This window comes from Aulonocara sp. 'chitande type north' Nkhata Bay, linkage group LG22 (assembly GCF_057382095.1).
Source record: "Aulonocara sp. 'chitande type north' Nkhata Bay isolate Kocher_YH1m ecotype deep benthic linkage group LG22, A_spYH_male_GT1.1, whole genome shotgun sequence".
Taxonomy (NCBI): domain Eukaryota; kingdom Metazoa; phylum Chordata; class Actinopteri; order Cichliformes; family Cichlidae; genus Aulonocara; species Aulonocara sp. 'chitande type north' Nkhata Bay.
The window spans coordinates 24,663,535-24,686,447 of record NC_141364.1 but is presented as its reverse complement, the minus strand read 5'-3'; the positions used below and the strand labels follow the sequence as shown (position 1 = coordinate 24,686,447).

Sequence of the window (22,913 nt, the reverse complement as noted above, 5' to 3'; positions counted from 1 at the left end):
GTGGGTGAGCAATGTGGCAGGCTGTCTCTGGGAGATGACAGGTGGGTTGTGGGTAAGTGGGTTAACTTTACCTTTGTTGACTTGGATGCCCATGGTTCTGCTGACTGTCTGGCTACATTCAAACTGGGACATGACAACAAGCATGCAACACAAAGCCCAGTCAGCAAACAAAGGACATAAAACAGGAAGAAAAAAAAAAAAAGAGAAATCAATAAAATGTTGTAGTAAGGCAAAGAAAAGACACTGAGAATTAGGTTCTTGACATGTGTGAATACATAAATAAACTCAAACTGTGACTGGACATGAAGAGAACTGAAATCACAGTTAAACAAGAACAAAATGAAAGTAACATCAAACAATGCAGGAGCAGATTGAGTGGATGCCAGAATACAACGGTCATTTGCATTTATCAGTGGGCTTCAGGGTCACTGAACCGGACCTTGCCTGTTTCAACATTTCTGTGTGTTTATTTCATTATATCATCAAGGTAATGACTGAATCTAGATTGCCTATTCACCACTGGCATAATATATTAGGTGTTAGGGTTGGGAGGGGGCAAAAATTGTCCATGCATAGCAGTCCTTAGCACCGTTTACCCCCTTAGCTGGGAAAGAATCTGTGTCACAAGTAATAAGGCCCTTCAAAGGAGCCAAATTTGGAGAATGTAGGGTAAATAAATTCCATTAGTGTAACACATTGCAAACAAACGAGCAATCAGACACACAGGCTTGGTTTGCTGCTGCTGTCTGGGCCTCTGCAATCCAAGGCCACTGCTTCTATAGAGAAAACAGTTCCAGCATGTGATTTGGACCTTTTCACCTCCCTTTAATTGGCCCAAGGACACTAAATGAGCTAAATTAGTATTGTGCCTGTTGGTGCACGAAGCCAGTGTAAGGCTTGTTCCGCCTGGACTACCCGTCCCCTCATTAGGAGCCACTGATAGAGCCAGTGTGCTAACGCTATACTTCGCCAAGTGTTCAGTTTTCATGGGCAATTTGTGTGGAAGGATGAAAACAGCTGATGAATTTATACTCGGCATGGAGAAGGGGAGGAGGAGGCAAGGAAATAATTAAAAACAAGCTAATGAGAGGAATTAATTATTCAATTAATGCCTCAAACGTGACACCCAGGGCTGAGTTTAGAGGGAGGAATGGGAAAATGAGGGAGACAGCGAGAGGGAAAATGTCAAGCTGCGAGGACGAATAGAGGGGAGAATGAGATATGAAGAGGAAGAAGAAGGGAGGACTTGCTTTATTGCTGGAATGTGAAATTGAAACTCCTTAGCTTAATGCCGGCAAATTGACTATCGAGACCTACGGGGTTTGCAAGTGCAGGCAAATTGCCCTAACTGAGTCAACAAAAATTGGCTTCTTTGTCATTTAAAATTATACATCTTCATTTTACGTGACACATTCCCGGAGCTTGCACATTACCCTGGCTAAATTTCCCTACAGTGGCCTCAAAACCTTGCTGGAATATCAATAAATATCACTAAGACAGCACCCAAGTCTCACCTCACTTTAATGGAGAAGGCTAATGGAGTATCCTCCTAGACAGACTATGCACCAATATGCTTCCATATGTAGCCTAACAGACAAGGATTTCATCGTGTAATTCTCACACATCCCTACAGCCATTTCAGGCTGAATTGCTACATGCTTTCATAATCGAAAATTTGCCGTTCCTGCTCTGATCTAGCATCAGTAAAAAAATAAAATAAAATAAAAAACAAAGCAAGGCTTGTTTTCTCTCTGTCTCTCGCTTCTCCTTTTTCCTTCCCGCTGCGTTCTGCGTAAGTCCTCGCTGTCTATCAGGAGAGGGAAGCCAATCCACGCTTCATTTAATCAAGAACACAGCAGACGATGGGATGGAAATATAACCCATCTGAGAGCTAAAAAATACATCAGCCAAGTCATTATGCAGTGGAAGCGCTCTTTCTCACACTCACACACCCACCGTCCATCCCACACACAGCGAGGCACAACACTGCATCATTGGGCACTGCATGCAAATTTGTGTTATGACCTTCTGAACTCTGTGGAATGGATAGAAAATGACAGGCTAACTCCACAGTGACAGAGGCCAAGAAGCTGTTCTAAATCTAAACATTAGTGTAGACACTAATGCTAATACATACTGTGTTACACGCTCTCTGTCTTTTAGTAACCCCACTGACTCCATTTGTATCCTGCCTCGTTTGTGGAATGCACAATGAAACTACACTCCATCCATCTGCTAGCCATATGGCCCCAGTCAGAGCATCTACTGTACTTAAAACAGAGTAGGATTTGAATTTGTTTTCATCATTAGCATTAATGTGAAGGCCCACTTTCTGTCCACTTCAGCAGAGTGTAACACAAGTGTTATCACTGCAGATATCATTCTCATATGTGGGCAGATGACTTTGTAACTGTACAGAATAACCACTTGATTCCTGGTCAGTAACTGCTGTTCTTGGGTCAACAAAGCAAAATAACAGCTAACAATTTAAGACTAACTTGTACAACTCTCAAACCCCGTTCGCAGTTGCTATGTGTCTGCATTAAACAACGCATCAAAGAAGTAAGAGGAATACAATATACTGCCCTTAGTATTCACTCGTCGGCCTTTATATACATACAAATTTGAGTGGCATACAATTCTTAATCCATTGGGTTTAATATGATATCAGCTCAGAATAGCTTCAACTATTCTAGGAAGGCTTTCTTCAAGGTTTAGGCATTTTTTCTGGGAATTTTTGACACAAATGTTAGAGAGAAGTCCTGGCCTCCAGTCTCCACTCTAATTAATCCCAAAGGTTTTCTATCGGGTTTAGGTCACGACTCTCTGAGGGCCAGTCAAGTTCTTCTACACCAAACTCGCTTATCCATGTCTTTATAGACCTTTGTGCTCTCGTATGCAGTCATTTTGGAACACAAAGAGGCTATTCCCAAACTGTTCCCACAAAGTTGGGAGCACGAGATTGTCCAAAATGTCTTGGTATGCTGAACCTTTAAGAGTTCCTTTTCACTGGGACTGAAGCCCAACTCCTGAAAAACAACCCCACACCATACCAAACACCCCTTCCACCAAACTTTACACTTGGCACAGAGCAGTCAGACAAGTACCGTTCTCCTGAGCAGCTGCTTGGCCATGGAAACCTATTCCATGAAGCTCTCTGACTCTGCATCCACTCACCTGGCTCTGTGATTTAACCTGGCCTACCACTTCTTAGATGAGTTGCTAATCATTTCCATTTCCTTAGAGCAGGGGTCTCGAACTCCAGGCCTTGATGGCCGGTGTCCTGCAGGTGTTAGATGTGTCCTTGATCCAACACAGCAGATTTAAATGGCTAAGTTACCTCCTCAACATGTCTTGAAGTTCTACAGAAGGCCTGGTAATGAACTAATCATTTGATTCAGGTGTGTTTACCCAGGGTGAGATCTAAAACCTGCAGGACACCGGCCCTCAAGGCCTGGAGTTCGAGACCCTTGCCTTAGAGTAACCAATTTTTTCACAAATGCTTGTAGAAGCAGCCTGTATGCTTAGGTGCTTGACTTTACACTGTGGCCATGGAAGTGATTGGAACACTTATATTCAATAATTTGGATGGTTGAGTGAATACTTTTGGCAATATAGTGCATATGCTTGTGTTAGGCTGAAAAAGACATTAGGAGTGTTTCTGATGAGTTTTTCAATAGTATATGCAACACAGAGCCAAATTTAAATTTATTTTCAGACTGCGGGAGTATGTCTGCTAGCTTCAGAACAGATAGACAAGGTGATCTTCAGCATGGAGGTTAATGGGGACTCTTGCAGTTGTCTGTCTGGCTCCTACTTCTTTCCAGTCACATATTTCCTATCCTTTTCAGTCTATTAAGTAGAATGCTTATTCAGCCTCTGGACAGACATCTGGTAAATATAAGGATTACCAGATACCAGGTAGCACAGATTTAACAAGAATATGGCTGTATGAGATTGGAAGAAAAAGGAGAGACAAGAAAAGCAAAATCAGGAGTTTGAAGTGTGTTGATTCTATCTGTGAGGGTACATGTAATGCCTAAGACCACTGTAAGCCCACTGCACTTACATGGAAAATTGGATAAGATGTGAAAGCAAAAAAGAAATGTGTCCGTGTCTCTTTGTGTTTCTGATATCCACTCATCTCCCCAACACAGCCAACACAGAGCTCCTACCTGAAGAGAGCAAAATGAATCAGGTCTCTTCTGACCCCTTTTGCAATATTTTTCAGTGTTTCATCAGCACACATAAAAGTGCATAGCGTTTAGTCCTTTTTAGTGCATGAGTTTATGAACATAATATCATGGTTTATGAGGTGGTTATAAATCATTTTGGATGGGCTGTTGTCTTTACAGACTGGTTTATTAGGTGGTTATGGTGTTTAGATCGTAAGATTTAACTCAGGCACTGAAAATGGACACAATGGACGCACCTTTTTTTCACAACATAAAAACATTACAAAATCAGGATATTAAGAAAAAAAGTTCACTCATGAACATCCAGTCCTGTATCACACCACTATACAAGTCCTGGACATCCGTCCAGATAAAGTCGCTCCAGATTTTCAATATGAAACTGCAAAGGGCTTAATGAAGGAGGAGGAATTAGCATTCATTATCTGAACGCTGAGGCATGAGGGTGTACGCGACGATGCACAGAACTGTTACACCACACCATACCACTGGGAAGGGGGGTTCAGCATAATATTAAGGTTCATCAAATACAGATACTTCACAATGAGGAAGCACCGACAGGTGGAAAATGAGCAGCTACAGGTAGTATAGTTTGACACCGTTTGTTTTACTGTAATTACACATGATAAATTCTTGCAGACCTGCAGCTAGTACCATGGTTGCTAAGTTTAATTCCTCCTTTAATGCTAACAGATCTGCTGTTAACATTCTTGTATTTTCTCAAAAAGTGGTACAAAAGATTTGCACAAAAGTATGCATTTCATTCCTGCTCTCAGCTGTCAAGTTTTTAAGATTAATTTGTAATTAGCTGTTTAAACTAGTCAAGTAACCTTCACATTTACTATCTAAATTAAACTAGATAATTAACTTGCCAACTCCGTTAGCTCTTTTAAACTCCTGTCTTGGGTTGGAACATTTCAGGTTTTAAAAGGAGAATATTTATGGGCACTGAATGTGCACTTTATGAAAACCTACAAGCTACATGTCCCAGAAAAAGGCTGGGTGTGTAAAATCTTTAGCATCATTGTAATACAGGTATTCCTACTATTCTCACCATGATAATAATGAATGTGTAATTTGTTACATTTTATTTTTAATGCTTCTGCAGGTGCAACGCTTTATTACTATGACATACTCCAACAGAGTTCAGGTTCATAAACCTGGTTCATAAACCTGAACTCTTACGCCTTCAAGGACAGCTTGTTCAGTGTTTCTTTTTATTGTTTTAGGCAATGCTCAGATACAGTATATACCAAGCTATCTTCTGTAATACAGCGGACAAATGGAAGGTCATCCATTCGCACTACTTATCAACATGTAAAGAAATCCAAAGCCTGACTAACCCAGTCACAGCTGATAAACTGCAATTGAGCAATTATTCTGGGGGGAGGAATTCAACCAGCAGACGCTTCAATGTGAAATGCACAAATGACTGTATGAAAACACAGCTTCAGGACAAAAGGTGGCAAACTATGAGGTACAAACTGTAGCATGTAGGTACATTGCCTACTTTAGCAGCATTAGAGGGGCTTTACACCACAAGGTTTATGTTGTTTTAGCACGTCTTACTTTGACTTTCTTTGTAAACCAGGGATGCTCTGCGAACTAGAGATGGCTCAGTGTTGTGCCTCGGTGGAGGGGGAGGGGGGACCTGTTGTGGGCGAACACCAGCCATGGTAGTTAGAAGGGCAACAGGGGTATTTAGGGTTCTGTTTAAAGCACTGTTTTATGATAACATTATGTAGGCAACTGGACCGAGGGGTTGCGATGAACTGGCCGACCTCCTTCATCATTAAAAAGGTGAGACACTCAATAGAGCCTGTCCTTAAGTGACAAAGTCAATTGGCCATATGAAGTTAAAGGTGAATTTCAACTTCCACGGTACTTTGGGTGTCCACCCGTGAGGAGATACCCTCGCGAAATGCCATTTTGTTTGCAATTAAATCACTCATGTAGGATATGTGAAAATCACTGTCACTCTGTCACACGCTGTAGAAGGGAGGTTATTAAAGTAATTATGAAACGATTATATCATTACTCATGCAGTAATTGTCTCCTAAACACAGTTTATGTGCTCCAAACACAGGCAGTGCATCACAGTGATCTCAAAACATAAAACGGATAAACACACAAACAAGAAGGAACAAGTGGACACACACACACACACAGAAACAAGTTATGGCCACATCCACACACAGAGAGGCATGCTGCCACACACGTAGGCTCTCTGATACGTGAGTGTATGAACGTGCACATCCGCTCGCACAGACTAGCACAAACCCCTCTCATCTCCATAATTACTGTATAGTCAGCATGTCCGTGTCTGGGGGTGACTCTCAAAGTGAGATGTTGACAATAGCAGAGCCGAATTCAAGCTGGGGCCTGTCAAAGACCTGACGCTGATAGCATTATCCGTGTAATTATTCGCAGTTAAGTGAACGGCCTACTTACTTTTAACATAATGGAATTGGAGGATTGAGCTGTACCGGTGCTGTCCTTTCACATCATAACTCGCGTGACGTCATTAACCAGGAGGAAATACGCGCGCCGATTTGACTTAATTATTTTAAACACGGGCCGTCTATTACTCGTGGCTGCTCTCTCGCTTCTTTTAACGTTCCGGGCATAATCTCAAAGCACACCTGAGCTCCCTCTGAAGCACATTAGCATGCTACGGCGCAACTGTTGTTAAGAGCCGCAGACTTCTAATATATGGCTTGCTCTTTTGCGAGCGCCTGCCATTTTTCTTCTCCTCCATAAAGTAGTTGCTTGGCATGCGCGAACGTGGAGTCAGCCAGCGCTTCTGAAAATCTTGATCAAGACGCAGAGCAAATGAGGAGTGAAGTAAAAGGCCGCTGCTCTGGCAATGGGAAACTGCAACATGTTTCCCTCTGTGTGTGTGTGTCTTCACAGCATGGGGAATATGAGAGATGTCAGACTAGCCTCTGTTCCTCCTCTGGCGGTGTAAATTAGATGTGAAACCAGCATACCATCGATGCCAGGGGAAAGTACACCTATCAAGGTTGGCTAACTCATCATGGCTCCACGCACTAAAGCGCAGCAGATGAGTGGAATGCAGGCGTGTACGCGTGTGTTTAAATCTTAATGAAAGTAGCCCTCTGAAGGTCAGCGCGGAGCAAGCGGGGGACTCTTTCATCTGCTGCTAATGATGTATTAATGATTCACGGAGGCGTCTTTGTCTCATGTGCATAGGTGCCCACCCAGGCACCCCCCATGGACACATACCTCGTGGCCTGTGCAGGCACACACACACATAGACACACACTTAAAAGAACATTTCCATACAGCACAAAGAAAATTAAACGGACACATTAGCCGGTTCGACACAAGCACAGACGAAACCATTTGTGCGTATGGACAGATGCTGTTGTTGTTTCTTTGTCTTTTATTTTCCCTTTCCTGTAATTAATTGTGGTGAGATAGTTTGGTAAGGAGTGACAAACAGTTTCACAGGTATTAAAACTGCAGCATTCGGATTTCATTAATCCGCTCTGATTGATTACCCCTCTGCTAAAAGCTCATGCGATCAACTCATTTGATAGGCTCTTAATAAGGCACAGAGCACAAGTGAAAATAAATGAGGTTCAGGCCAATTACATCAGGTACAAAAGTAATTTACAGTATGAAAGATGGAACAGAATGTGCCTCTAAAGAAATATTTATAAGGCAGTTAATGCTCAGTTCTTCGGGACTGTGATAATAAGTGTAACAATGAATTAATCAAGCGGCAATGAAAACACTGTATACAGTATTCACATTGCATTTAGATTTCCTTGTTAGCGCAAACAATGTTTTCACATTTCTAAGACAGCAATTTGCCATGAAAAAAGGAAACCATAATGAATACAGCTGCTTTCAAATCTACCTCATGTTTGTAAATGAGTGGGAGCTTTGCTCGGAATTTTTATGCCTATAATTGGCTGAAAGCTGCATTTACGAATAAATACAATGTCGCCACCACAGCGCTGATAATATTTAGTCATTGTTGACCACTTCCTTTGAAGCTAGTTATTGCGTCCCAGAAATGGCACGGAATGGGGGGTGTGGGGGTTTAAGTATTGTATAGGATAGGAGGTGGAGGTGCACGGGTGCAGTGGGTTCCCATCCTGCCTCGGGGCAATGATCTTACCTTGAATGCGGACATGGCTGGGTCCCTGCTATACCTGTCTATGGTGTGGAACTTGGACGAGTGGTTGAGCTCATGGTACAGCTCAGAATGTCTTTTGCGAGTGTGCATCACTTTCTGGAAGGGAAGAAAGGAAGGGACAGCAGAAATGAAGCAAATAGAAACAAACCAAAAACAAAACAAAAAGAATGGAGGGAGAGCCGTGTAGGGACAGGCAGGGGGAATGAAAATGGGTAAAATGCTGAGGGACTGCAGTGATGCCAGCCATGAGAAGGGGGTTAGAGCGAGACACTGTCGATCGATTGCTGGCTCATGCTCATCCATTATCCACTTCCTCTGTCTTTAAGAATTTGGCAACTGTGAGTGCTGCAGAAGCGAGTCCTTTACATGAATATCTGGTGAAAATGAGTGACAAAAATGCCATTGTCACAGCCTGGTTCTTGCTAACTGGTGATCCTGTTAAATCAGGATTTCTTTTTTGTCAAACTCATTAAAAATCTAACAGATGGGCTAGAATTTAACTCTTACCCTCACTGAAATTATATTTGTCAAAAAACTGCCATCCCTGTGTTCCGAATGTGGCTGTCCCGAAGGGAGTTAAACCCGGATCTGTAATTCTCTGACAGCGAACTGCATTTGTCAGTGCCACTGCTGTCTCTCCGTGCTAATGGGCAGTGCTGGAGCTGCTCGGCGGTAGCTAATCGTCAAAGCAGCTTGTGAGGTTGAAAGTGACACAGGGGCAGGATGCCAGCACTCACACCCGCACACTTACTGGCCAGTTGGCGCTTAGCACTGGCTCCAATTACTTCAGAGTGGGTACTCTCATCTCTGCTCAGTTAGAAGGTGCTACTATCTCCTTGACTGACTACAGTTTTAGGTTTTCAAGAATCTCAAATGTAACATACAAAATAAAGAACAATCAACACCGGTGCATTATAGAAAAGGTTGGAAGTAAGGTTGCACAAACAGAGCTTAAGGGCAATTTTAAGCTAAGTTCTTCAATGGACCTAGGCTCGTCCAGCTAGGCCAGTTTGTCATTCTGTAAGATAAGCTACCATCTTGCTATGACTATACATACATTTAGGCTTAGTTAGGACCAGGGTTTATTCAAAATCTGCATTATACTGGTACAGTTACAGTTGGTACCTGCTAGACAGTAGCCCCTGCCTTCACACGACTTTTCCAAGTCCATTCTAAAGACTGGAGCCAACTTAGCACTAAAGACCAGGCTTAGTAAATACCAGTTGGAGCAACTGGTCCCACCATTTTATAGTGTCCGAAATAAAAGAGGGGATATACCAAATTGATCGCAATGTTTTCTTATTGAATGCTCTTTCTTTCAAGATATCCAGCTTGAAGTCAAATACTAAAGAGTATAAACTTAAGAGTATAAGGTATTACTTTTCCTGAAACACATAATTAGATTTCTAATTTGTTTAAGTATTCAGTATATTCGTAAAAAAGAAGTTCGCTTTTGACAGTCTAAAGGGATGAGCCAACTCTATCAATGGAGAAAAAAAAGCATGGTTGAAAATGGATTTACCTTTCATTAACTCATAGAAGTGTACACTTTGCTGTTTTAGAGGTTCTTCTATGTCTCTTTCTCAAAAATCAATAGTCAGTTGGTGTGAAAAGGGTTGCTTTCAAGGAGAGCCAGTTTCCTTGTTCATGCAGAAGCCACAGATGACTCCAGATAAATAGGCCAGATAAGTAAAATGATCAGCTGTAATCAGTGTTAGTAGCTTGTCCTCACTCATACCCTTTACGTTTAAATGTTATGTGTCCATGGCGGGAGGTGAATGTCCAGTCTCTGCATTGGCCAATACTCAAAGGAGTTCACAGGGAGGGCAGCAGTGTTACGAGATGGCTTGTATTTTATTGCATAGAGACTGGCGATTCACGGGACACTCGAGTCATTTTTAACACAAACATACTCACAGACACTGCCAAACCATCTCGTTCCAACAGATATAACCAGCAAACCAACTGCGGCCACATACGGTACGTGTCAACCCAGGACGGAATTACTAGTTTTTATCCAGACACAAGAAGCATTTTACTTTTGCTGTTTCTTCAACCAGGACCCCAAAAAAAGACATGACAAACTCATTGGATTTAACTGTGCATGTCGTTTGGAAGGTTTGGTTTCCAGATTCAAATAACACATCCGCTTGTTCATAAAGACAGACTGTAGGTAGGGACAGCTTGACTGGCCAATGTTGGAGAAACAGCATACTATTTAAGATAAGTCTGAAACAGGTCACTGATCTGAGAGCAAGGGAGACACAGGAGCGAGGGAAGGGGTTTAGCAATGCGTTGTTTTTTTTACTCCTCTAGGCGTTACTCAAGTCCTGGCAGAAGCACAAGAAAGCAGAGACAGGCTGATGACAGGGGGGATGAGGTCCGAGATCTTACCTCGAAGTCCAGTTCAGAGTACCGTACTCTTTTCCTCTGGAAGAGGAGGGGGGCAGGGGGAGAGAAGAAAGCATCAATGACCACCCCTCGACCACCACAGAATTCTCTTGATCTCAGTGTCTTTGTGGATCTTTCAGTGCCATTGTTCAGTAACAAAAGGACGGCTAATATTCACCGGCTGCCCAACATGATACAGACATTTATTTACAAATGTCATGGGAAAAAAAGGCAAATTGTTCAGCCTATTTCAACGTAATGAGATTAGTGGAGTGGAATAACCCAGAATTACAATGAAATATAATTTCTTGGCTCACATACCCTCAAATACAATCGCTACAGCCTTGGTGTAAATCGTCTTCTCTGCTATTTTTGGAGAATTTGTTGAAGACATCCAGATTAAAAAAGCTGCCACAAACATGTGAGGGATGTGTTTCATCCTCTAATCTTGTTTGGACCCCACCGCTCTCATCTTAAGTGCTTCTTTAGCTATAGTGAGTGGCACACAAGCCGCCAATTTAACAGCTGCAGACATTTCCAACTCATCTGGCCCCGACATTGCACTGAATTACATTCCATCTCTGACTTCCTCTCTGGCTCTCACTGTCTGCCAGATTTGCATTTGGCAGGGAGAGGAGCTGCTCTCTACAGTTAGTTAAAAGCAGTATTCATTCTTTGATAGGGCAGAGTTGGTGATCTGATGCTACGGCGGCCAAGGTTTTTAAAACGGAGAGAAATGCAAACAGATAGAGAGGCAAGTTTCTCCCGGGATGTCCTATTGCCTTTGAGAATTCAACCATTCCCTCTTTTATTATCGCGGAATCCTTACCTTAAACAGAGATATTCCATGATTGAATTAGCTTTGCAATATGGCAGGCATGCAACATGCATATACGTGTGCAGTATATTGCATGTTTTGATGGAAACACACAGAAAGCAATAGCTAACTCACTCATACAAAAATCATATGGGATTCTGTCCTTCTACACTTTGCTGTTCAGATGGCACGGTGGTGCTGCGGTGTTGTTCGTTTGAACTTGCTGGTTTCGATAGCACGATTATTGGATAGTATGCTTAGTGAGTCATTTTCACACTCTGATATACATCACTTGGAGTTTAAACATACAAGCTTCTGAATCAACAGTACATTTGACACCCTAAGTACTTTTTCACAATCTTTCCACGACACGTCTTCCTGTTGCAATTGGAAAGTAAAACACGGATTTAATCCTCAGAGGCACTCTCTGACATCCATCTCCGAATCAAACATATCCTAACAGGGTGAAATTGTAGCAGTAAATTACATCCGGTTTCTCTTCAGTTTTTTTTTTTCTTCTTTTTTCCATATTCATGAGTGGACTCGTTACTCATCTGACAGTGATTTTTTATGAGTCTTAATGACTCGTCCTTAAAGTCCTTTGCCCCGAGTGAAGTATTTTTACTTTTAGAGTGAAAATGTTGCATCCAATGTCTTTAATCAACCTTCAGCAGTCAGCAAGATGCCATTAAGGGAAGATCTAAAGTGTGTATTTGTGCATGTGACTATGTAAAGTATGTCAGTGAGTGTTTGCAAAAATTAAGGTGAGCTGAAAGACATTCACCAGGGAATTTTTTTTACTCTGATCCTGTCAGTCTTGGTCCATCTGCTGCAAAGCCCTGTACCATTAGGAAGTGGAGGGGGGTATCACACACATATTAAAATCACTCATACAGAGACACTAAACTATGAAGCTGTCTGTCATTATGAGAATAACTTATTTCAATGGTCATCCTCTCAAAGAGCAGCTATAAATACTACTCATCTGAAAATAGCAGCTGTTATAGCAGACTTATACTTAGGCACACAACTGTGTTATTATCACAGTGTACTGTTACTCTAGAAGATAGACAGCATGTATTAGAAACTCACGAAATTTGAACTAACACGTTTGAAGGCCGCACTTACGGAACTATGAGGCATGTGAATAGACATTTTTCTTCTTTACACGTGTTTGGTATTGATAGATTGATGATAACAGTTAGTTTAGAAATGAAGACCATCTAGTTGTTCCTAAAGTTAAGTGAAATGTCAGATAGATCAAGATGTCTTACTTTTCCTGGTGTAAATGAACTTGTTTTGAGAGGACGGTCGATGCAATGAGTGGATCTGAATTTTTCTTTTTAAAAAAAAATGATTCCACAGGCATTAATGACTGTGAATCCTTCCACTCCTCTTTATCAACCCACTTATAACTTTACTTACATTATCACAACCTGAATAGCTATCACTGTAAAATTCAGGGAGACAGTGGAAAAAAACTCAACCAGCGTTGCCTTTATTCCCTTTGTCCTCAACCTATCACCCACCTCCAGGGATCCTGCTGAGAGGCTGGTGTTGGCATTGGTGCTGCCCAGGTTGCGTGGCAGGGTCCTGGTTCTCTCCACTGTTGTTCCCCCTGTCAGAATCTGTCTGACTGAAGGTCTCTGGCCCGGCTTTAGCTGCAAAGAATTCCCATGGGAATGCATATGTCCTCCATGGGAGTGCACAAGACCACCCTGAGGCATCAAGTGGCCCTGCCCATGGGGCAATGTTTTGATCGTCCCAAAGGAGCGGTTGAGGTTCATGGTGATGTTCATGTCACCCACACTGGATGGCACAAAATCTGCCGGATAGGCCTCACTCTCTGCCGGGTGAAGGGTCAGAGGAGAGGGAGGTGGCGGGAAGGGAGGATCCTCCACTGCAATGTTGAGAGGCTTGTCCTCACCCCCCAGTCCCAGGCCTCCTCCTTGGGAGGAGGGTGTTGCAGGTTTGAAAGTGACTGTCCTGCGAGGTAAGACCATGTAGTCCCCCTCTCCTCCACCACCCCCCTCTCCTCCGTCTCCCCCACCCCCTCCGCTTCCAGCACTTCCGTCCTGGGAGGTGTTGGATGAAGCCGGAGGTCGAGCCCAGCCCAGGCCACTCTCGGTGCACAGGTAGATCGGAGCGCCGCCGCGTTGCTGTCCCTGTTGTCTCTGCTGGTCCACATTCACTTCCTTCTTTAGGGGGGTCTCACTCAGCTCATTGAGGCCTCCCAGAGGTGGAACCTTGCAGATAAAAAAAAACAAACAAAAAAACCCCAATAAAATTGTTTTTTTGCAAGCAGAATTTTTTTCGATAAACTATATTCTTTTTTATTTCTTTAGCAATCCCGCTTAACTTCATACGATGAGACACATTCCATCTCTTTTTGTCGTGTTCAACTTCAAAATTGTGTTCAAAATTTAATGTTAATATAATGTCCAGCAGGAAGTTGAAAAATGAATGAGCTAATCTGTTTGGAAGTTTAGAAACTTTAATTGTGTACCTGTACAATAAGGTTAGGAGGGGGGATGTTCCCTGGGAGAGTGCTGAAGTTGACCCCTACTCCGCCCTCCTGATGGGCTGCCAGCTTAGGATCGTCCTCATCATCCAGGGAGATGCGGGAAAGGGTCCCAGTGATAGTGGCTGGGTTACAGGTGTTCACCTCTTTGAAAATGACTGCAGTGAGACGAGGGAGGCATAAGGATTTGGAAAGAGACAGCAAAGAGAATGGAAGATAGGCAAGAGATACGCGAGAAGGAATTTGGATAGTTGGTGAAAGGAGAAATATAGTGAAGGTGAAAAGTTTACAGGTGGGTGTGAATAGAGAAGGTGGGCGGGGGGGGGGGGGGGGGGGGGCAATTGGGTTGAGGAATAGATGTTGAACGGAAGAGAATAAATATATTTAATTCCAAAGAGAACACAACTGACAAGAGGTGTGCAACGCAGAGACAGACAGCATAAATTAAATTAAACTGATACTGAAATAAACTTGCAGCTATAAAACAGCCTCAAGATACAATGCATCTCTAAAGAAAAATGTGATTTTCTCATGTTGTGCTTGGTATACAGTGACTGACTTTTTGTTTCTGACACTGTGACCTTAAATCTCAGAGTAATGTCCTTGGTGAAAAATGCTATGTAAAACCCAGTGCTTTTCTCTTGCCTGCTTTCACATACTGACGTACATCTATATGCACTAGAGGAAGTGTTTTGAGCATTAACGTATGCGTGTGTTTCACAATACTGTTAATAGCACAACACAAAACCTGCTTGCAGTGGCTGTGAATTAGTTTTCATGCTCATTAATCATAAGAGAAGCTCAGACACTCCACACTTCTAGAAGAGTTACTGCATAACTAATCCGGACATGCTTATGAAAGACAATCTTCTGTCACAGCTATCATCAATCACACACACACACATATATCAAACCATCTGGAAATTCATGCCAGATATCATGCTCATTCTGTCACCATCAGAGGAGTAGATATTTACATGGCCCCAAATCCCAATTTTTAGACCAAAGTAGGAGCTCAGACTGTTTTCATACAAGCTGTATTGATTTAACAGAATGTCAGGCTAGACATTTGATCAAAAATTGAAGCCGGATCCTGCTGAGGGTGAATGCAGCAAAAGCACACTGGCTTACTACAACTGTCATTTCCTCTGTTCCATCATCCCGTTGGTGCAAACTGACAGGTTGGATTGGAACAGGTTTTGGAGAAATCTGACCAATCTGCTCCCATCACGTCTGCAACAAACAGTGGATGGCTCAGAGAAAGACCTATAGACGAATCCAGTGTTGTTTTTGTGTGTGTTGTGTTCTAAAGTACCGGTGCTGTTTTTTTGCTGATGCAGAGTGGAAGTGAAGACATTTACACTGACAATGAAAGCAAGGATATTTAAATTAATCACTGTCAGGTGGGCAGTGAAAGTAGTCGCTATGAATGTGGAAGTTAGTCTCAAAGGACAAGAAATTAATTACTACATAGCCTTAGGGGGAAAAAAAGAACACAAATGTCTTGTGTGTGGAATACGTGTTATATACAACAGATTAACTGGTTTAAACCTAGCAGAAAGATTCCAGGTAAAGCCTGAGATCGATGTAATGACGTTACCTACTGGTGAAGCTTTAAGTAGGCGCTTTCAACCAGCGCTTTCTTGTTGTTATGAAAACCAGATGTAACAACCGAGGGGTTGATCTGACCGTGAAACCGAGGAAAGCAGCATGCTCGCTGGCCAAAAAGATGTGACTGGTGATGAGGATATAGTCAGTACTTCTCTTTTTTCACTTGAATGGTGATGATTTTAATTTTGTAACTCATAATAATGTATAATTTTACACCTTAACCTACCAATTTAGCCCATAAAGTTGTCATAAAAACGGTCACAAAGCCAGGAGCTAGTTTTATGGAAGTCTATGGGACAATAGCGATAGGAAAGGCAGGTTTAATGTCAACCTTTGCTGACTTGATTTTTGAGACGTGGAAGCTACATTCTACAAGTTCAGGGCCAAGAAGTTCAGTCACTAGTTTCAAGTATTATTCAATACATGAAGTTCATAAAAATGATAAAGCGGCATATGATTTACAATGCAATGGCAGTTCTCTTGTGTTTCAGTGTGTAGCATCCATCGGTTTCTTGGTTAGATCTCGCCCGTGCTCATCATGTTTGGCCTCGAAACTCTAAGCTGCTTAGAGTGAAACTTTCAGAAGGCCTTTGCTGACACATACGTCAAGTCAGAATTGAATGGTCTACTTTTAAACTGGGGAACGTCTTACTACGCGAGTACTGAATGTCAGAAAGATAAGAAAGATGAGCTATTTGTACAGGTTTAAAGTTTGGCTAGAAAATATAGGAAGGCACCCACTAGAAATAGATACAGTATGTAGGGTGGTGCCATCATCAGCAAAGACACAATCAGACCCCAAAACTGTTCAATAGATGGAGTAAACGAATATGGCTTTCAGCTGGATTCGTCTATAGGAGCTCTTAGAGTTTACGGACACATCAGGCAGTATTTATTAGGTCAGTAAGGTGCAAAACTTACATGGGTGTCCTCTCTCTGCAAGGGTTTTGGGAGGGAGTGGAGGGGTGGGAGGGTGGAGTGACTCTTTGTTAATATTTCAAAGCACAACACACACTTATACTGTGGTACATCTGTAACACATCCAAACACCCACACAGGAGCATTGTCGACTAACGAGTGAAACAGGTCTGAACACATTGAGGAGTGTTTATTATCATGCACAATTAAGCACAGTCTCATCCAAACATATGCTCGCTGAGCACTTATTGGGCAGAATCAGTGTGATTGATAAGGCATAATAATTTGCTGCGCCGAGATGTAGCGCATCATCTCCTGTCATTTCATCAACACATGCGGCAGCAAGCTAAGAATGAAACAGCTTGCAATGCTAATCCTGTGTGGGACAAAGGAACAGCGAAGAGAATGGAGACAAAAGGAGAAGGAGGGAAAGCGAAATCAGGTAGAAGGGAGAGCTCACCTGTTTGACAAGCCAAGTCAACGTCCTTCTCAAAATCCGTCTGACGTAGAAGGCGGGGTAGGCGGCGGGGGAGAGAGGAGGCACAATTAATTTGTGCATTCAGAGCAACAGGAAGCACACGAGTCCGAGCGAGCGACTGGATCTCAAATGGATATGATGTATCCAATGACTCTCATGCTCTGATTTAACTCTATAGAAAAGGACCTGATCCCAATCTGCCACTTTATATGAGTCAATTAGTAATCCTCTCCATAAACAGAACAAAACAAAACAAAAAAGATGCACTGAAAATGTTCAGTTTTTCCTTCTTTGCAATGAACTCATCCCAACGCCTTTTCTAACCAAAAAAAGAACAGAGGAAAAAGCTACATTTTGTCTAAGGCCTACACAACCGCTGCTTTTTTCGTGATGTTTATCAGTTCACAGCAGCATATCCAAAACAGACTTTGAGAGAGACGAGCAGAAGGCTGTGAGGTACGTAATGCTTCTGTATGCCTCATCAGTCACCTCGCTATCATCTGAATGGAAACAGGGACAGAAATTTACACAGCAGCTAAACTATTATCTGCTGTTCCAGCTGAAGCAAAACTTTGCAGCTTCCTAGCAAGGATGAGAAAAAATATATATAATGTTAGAATGCAATCCATTGACAGGAGCGAAGAAAACACAAACTTACACACAACACTGCTTTTAACCTGTACTCAATATTCAGATTTTATGTAGATAAAGTACTTCGGGCACAACCAAATCTGATGTTTAGTTGCTTTGATATCTCGTACTTCACTCGAGCGATGCAGGGCGGCACTGCTCCTTGGGGTAAAGAAACCCAGAGGTTGGTGAGTTGAATGAAGAAGCTCTCTTTCCAGAATGGCCACCACTCAAGTTTTTCTGAATTTTAGTAAAAATGAAGCCTATTGCTATGCAGATGCGATCCTCCCATTTCTCACTATAGAGCCTCGTCCCGTCCTCAGCGGGATTCACTTACAAAAGCCTTTGTTTGGATAATAAACTACAGATTTCAGACAGTTTGGGCATGCCACAGAGGCAAGGAGAAGAGGAAAAGGGCGGAAATGAAAAACTGAAAGAGAGAATGAGAGAGTTTGCAAAGGTCTCAAAGGAGCAGAAAAGCTCATAGTACGCAAATCACCCGCAGCACCATAAATGGTTCTCTACTAAATGGACAAATAAGAATATTAAGAAAAAAAAACAAAAAACCAAAGCTCTCCTCTCTTTTTGTCTCTTTCATCCACATTGAGAAAAAAAAAACAAATCATCTTTATTCTAACCATTATGCACTCTCTCTGCAACTGCCTCACAGGTTACGTACACTGAGTCATCAACATCAACTAAATAATATAAGGGAACAGACTGCAGCATATACTGAGGGAGCACACGTTAATGTACACGTTCCTGTAGTCAGTCAAGTCTCTTAGACATCACAACTATTACTGCAGTACATACACTTAAAGGTGCGATATGTAAGAAACACAAACTTTGGTAAAACTACAACTTTGCTTCTTGCTAACAGTTAGCTTATAGCATCAGAGTGCACAGGGGTACAGCAAAAGGCAATTTGGGTCTTTACTAGAGCTCAACCAATATAGGTGTTTAAGACGGACACTGATGCTTATTGATTTTAAAAAGCTGAGATATTGGCCCTATGGCTGTATTTTTGTCAGGCTCTAGTCTTCACAGGTTTAATGTACATTAAAACATAACTAAGGGCTAATTATTGGACCTCTATGTACCTTTTTAAAATGTCAAAATATGACATATACGATCATATACGATCTTGTAATAGGACAAGACAGGTTACAAATCTGAGTACATTTCCAAGCATAGGTACAGAAATGTCTAAATCTAGAAATATCTACTTCTGTAACATTTCAAAAATGTCACCAGGGGTGATTTCCCTAAAGTACAAAAACACCCATCAAGAGTACAGTGGCAACTGTACCAAACCACTGTATCTCTGAATGTACAATATGGCTCTTTACTGTCCAACAGTGTGTGTATGTATATATATATGTATTAGGGGTGCAACGATACACAAAATTCACGGTTCGGTTCGATACTTTGGTGTCACGGTTCGATATTTTTTCGATACAAAAAAAATGTTCATGCCTTTTTAATTTGTCATTTATTAAAATTATAAATATATATTTTAACTCAAAAGTACAGTTTTTAAATTTAACCCCAACCCTTGTGCGTGTTTTTTATTTTGACAGCGAATGCGCACCTGCGGACCACTTATGTGCAGCCCTGGTTATTTAGCTCGTCATATTGCAGCCACAGAAATTCTTTTGTCCATGAAACCATAAAGCTGCACTTTCTTTTTGCCTTATAGTCTGATTTGTCATAACTTCTCAGTTTTGTGGTAAGCTTTTCTTTGGCTGTCACTTCTTCACCCTGACCTGTCTTATTTGGCTCAGCAGAACTGAAATGCTTTTACACACTCACTCACATAAGCTCAGCGATTCTCTGCGCGATCAACCTCTCACATGTTTAAGCTTGCTGCGGGAGATTTCACTTGTCATGTTTGCATAGTAAGCTAACGATTAATAAGACGATGTCAGAGGAATTGGTGCACAAATTATCATCACTCACAGATCAGTGCTGTCGCTCTCTATACACAGTTCGCACGATTGCAAAGTGAAAGCAAAAAAACAAGCGCAAATTCAAACGCGATTTCAATATGTCACATATTGACAGTGGCTCACCGATGCCAATGACATAATTACCCAGCTACATTTCCGAAAGAATGCAAAAGCATTGACATATATTTTTCCTTCCTACAATAGCCCGACGGGCAGGGCAGAGATAGATTTTGGTAGCCCGACTGAAAAAATCGCTAGCTCCGGGACGTCGGGCTAGCGATATTGCAAGCCCTGTATCTGATTGAGGAATCACTCATCTTTGGAAAAGAGAGTTTATTACAGAGAAATGTCTCTTTCCAAAATAAAAGCTATACTATCCGCTTCTTCTGGGCTATATTCTCAGCAGCATAAGGAGAATCATGTGCTAACAGCTGTCTAAATGACTCGGCTAAAGTTAGTAGCATGCTTGCTTTTTTTTGTCTGCTTCCACTTGTCTTTGCACTACGATGATGTCGGCGTAAATGTGCAGTCATATTCGTTGTGTTCCCGCTAGTGCTTTCAGGTTAATCTCGTTGAAATGACCTTAACGCCACAACACGGCAAATCTCCGTTAACGAGCTACCGCCGATCACTCCGTGCATGGGGCTAGACGGCCAACACGTTAACGAGCTAACTGCGCTAACACACTAGTTCACACCAATGTAATTGAGCATTGCATGGCACATTCAACATACTGTTTTACTTTAGTCCATGACTCGCTTACCTTCAGGGTCATATGTCACATGAAAACCAAAATAATTCCAAACGCCAGATCTGAATGACGTTCAATTTGCCTGTTGTAAGGAGAGCTTAACTTCTGTCTTGCTAGCTTGCCCTGTGCTTCTCCTTCTGACTATGCTGTCTGTGTTGAGCGCTCAGTGGATCTGCGCTCGACAGTGCAGCCTAGGCGGAGTAGTCGAACACAGATTCACTGAGCGCTCAACACAGACAGCATCGACAGAAGGAAAATTGATAAAATAAATTACAAATGTTGTATTGTTCGATACATATGCGTACCGAACCGAAAGCACTGTATCGAACGGTTCAATATCGATACGAATATCGTTGCACCCCTAATATATATATATATATATATATATATATACACAAATCCTAAAGTGTATTTTTCTTGGGTTGGGCTTATTTTGCTATTTCAGAGCACAGTAATGGTAGGGCTTTCACTGTTTCCCATCTTTCCATTAAGTTAAGAGACTGCTTACAGTAGCTCCAGAAAGCTCCAAAGCAGTGAGTGTTGAGTGGTTAACATTTTCTCATCCATCTCTCAGGAAGAACCTGTCAAAACGCTCAAGTAATCCTGTAGCATTTATTAATAAATGTTGCTTTACATATTGCACCTTTTCTACTTACGGATTTGACTATTTCTACCAACAATGGGTTTTTTTTGGTTACATACTGGTTGGCTGCTGATGTGATTATGGGCGTGGTTATGGTTGTTGTTGAGGATGGGGGTATGCTCATTAACATGGCTCAATGCGTGGCTGTGGTTGCCATGGGTCAGACTGTGGTAACAGCCTTGCTGGGATGTCTGGTGGCACGCTGGTGGGAGCGGCTGTGCGTGGCAACCCGATAAGCACAGTGATGTGCCGTAACGCAAAGACCCGCTCTGCTTTCCACAGGCGCTCACATTTGCACATTTCTGATGATATATATAAAAAAAGAATTAATGAAAAACATAAAGTTGAAATGTTAAAAGAGGACATCTAACCAGCTTTGCAAAGAACAGTGCTGATTTTTAATCAGAATTTAGCTAATCAAATAAATTTCCAGAGACAGCTTTGATTCCGTTTTAACAAGAGGGTGTAGCTGCAGTTCTACATCTTTACGCTGACTCTAAATGTCAAGGGTTTAACATGCTAATGAGATTTGTGAATATACCAAGAGCACCTGAGAGAATGGTGTTCACTGTAATTATGATGCAGCTATAACTGGTGGCAACCTCGTCAAATTATCCATCACAATTAATGTTCTCAAGGGTGCTGCGTCTCTCACACAGCCGCTCTCCGTGCATATGTGCAGTCTGAAAAGACATCCTCAAAGTCGCACGTATTTAGACAAGAAAAGTTAAGAAAAAACAAGAGCACCTGTCTGTCTAATGCACTGTCGCTGGCACACTGATGAGCCAACACACACCATGATAATACAGTTTACCCAAAATTAAACATTCCAGTTAGACTGTAAAGGAAAACAGAGAGTGAGAGTGTGGCGCGATGGCTTCATTGAGCAGAGCGATGGCTCCAAAGTTTAATCTTGAAAACCTCAGAGGAGCATTCAGAAACCCATAATCGTTACCGCAAACAGGTCTGAGGGAGAAATAAAGGGAATAGAGATGAGGGCTGCTCATTCTCTCATGGTTGTGGTGTTACTATACTGTCATTGCTGGGGCAGGTCAAGTCTCTATGATTTATCACACTATTAATAACATCTGGAACGCACACAATAACCTTACAGCTTATAGCTCTGCGGTCTTTTAGAAAAAAGAAAAAAGATGAAGGACTTTCAGTTAGAAGAACATAAAAGTGCTGAAATGTCTGTTGTGATAAAATATGATTAGAGGCTGTGATGTATAGACCAACAAGCTCCCACTCCCGAGTTGTCACACACTGATGCCTGGTGAGGACCGGACGATTTCACAACAGCTTTATTTCAATGCGCTGTTACGTTTCGGTGTGTCAGTGTTTTGTTTTTGCATGACTTATGTATTTCCTGCTTTACTTTGAAAGTCTGTGTTATCTTAGTGTGTTCAGTTTACATTTTCCCTGTCTCGTCAGTTCTAATTTGCCCCAGCTGTGTTTCCCTCCTGTGGTCCATTCCCTGATTGCTCCTTCTATGTATTTAAGCCTTGTGTTTCAGTATGTCATGGTCGCGATCTCCCCCGTGTTGTAAATAGTTTGGTGTTTTGTTGTAAATAAATAGTCTGTTGTAAATAGTTGTGAATGGGTTTGTTAATACTTTCGTCATGGGATATTTTCATTTTGGGATTTTGGTGGAGAGCCTTCGTGGTTTTATTTTCCTTATCTTTGTTTTTCTACGTTGCACCCCGGTTGCCTAAGCCGGGGTGTAACATATGGGGGCTCGTCCGGTCTAGGCGTATGATTCTCGCTTGGGATGCGAGAGGTCCCGGGATCGCTGGAGGGTCCGAAGGAGGGACAGCTTCGGCCTTCTGTCTTCGCTGGAGGG

The 22,913-nt window shown here is 42.1% G+C and overlaps 1 protein-coding gene across 1 annotated transcript in view; it reads right to left on the bottom strand.

The window, feature by feature from the left end:
* Positions 1-22,913, bottom strand: part of adgrb2 (adhesion G protein-coupled receptor B2) — a 266,754-nt gene that overhangs the window by 9,276 nt on the left and 234,565 nt on the right. The window contains exons 28-34 of the mRNA XM_086279307.1: positions 21,130-21,372; positions 17,080-17,119; positions 16,623-16,637; positions 14,076-14,248; positions 13,099-13,815; positions 10,756-10,791; positions 8,344-8,457 (exon numbers count right to left, since the gene is read on the bottom strand). Of these exons, the coding sequence (XP_086135433.1) occupies positions 8,344-8,457; positions 10,756-10,791; positions 13,099-13,815; positions 14,076-14,248; positions 16,623-16,637; positions 17,080-17,119; positions 21,130-21,372 (1,338 nt within the window). The remainder of the gene's footprint in view (positions 1-8,343; positions 8,458-10,755; positions 10,792-13,098; positions 13,816-14,075; positions 14,249-16,622; positions 16,638-17,079; positions 17,120-21,129; positions 21,373-22,913) is intronic.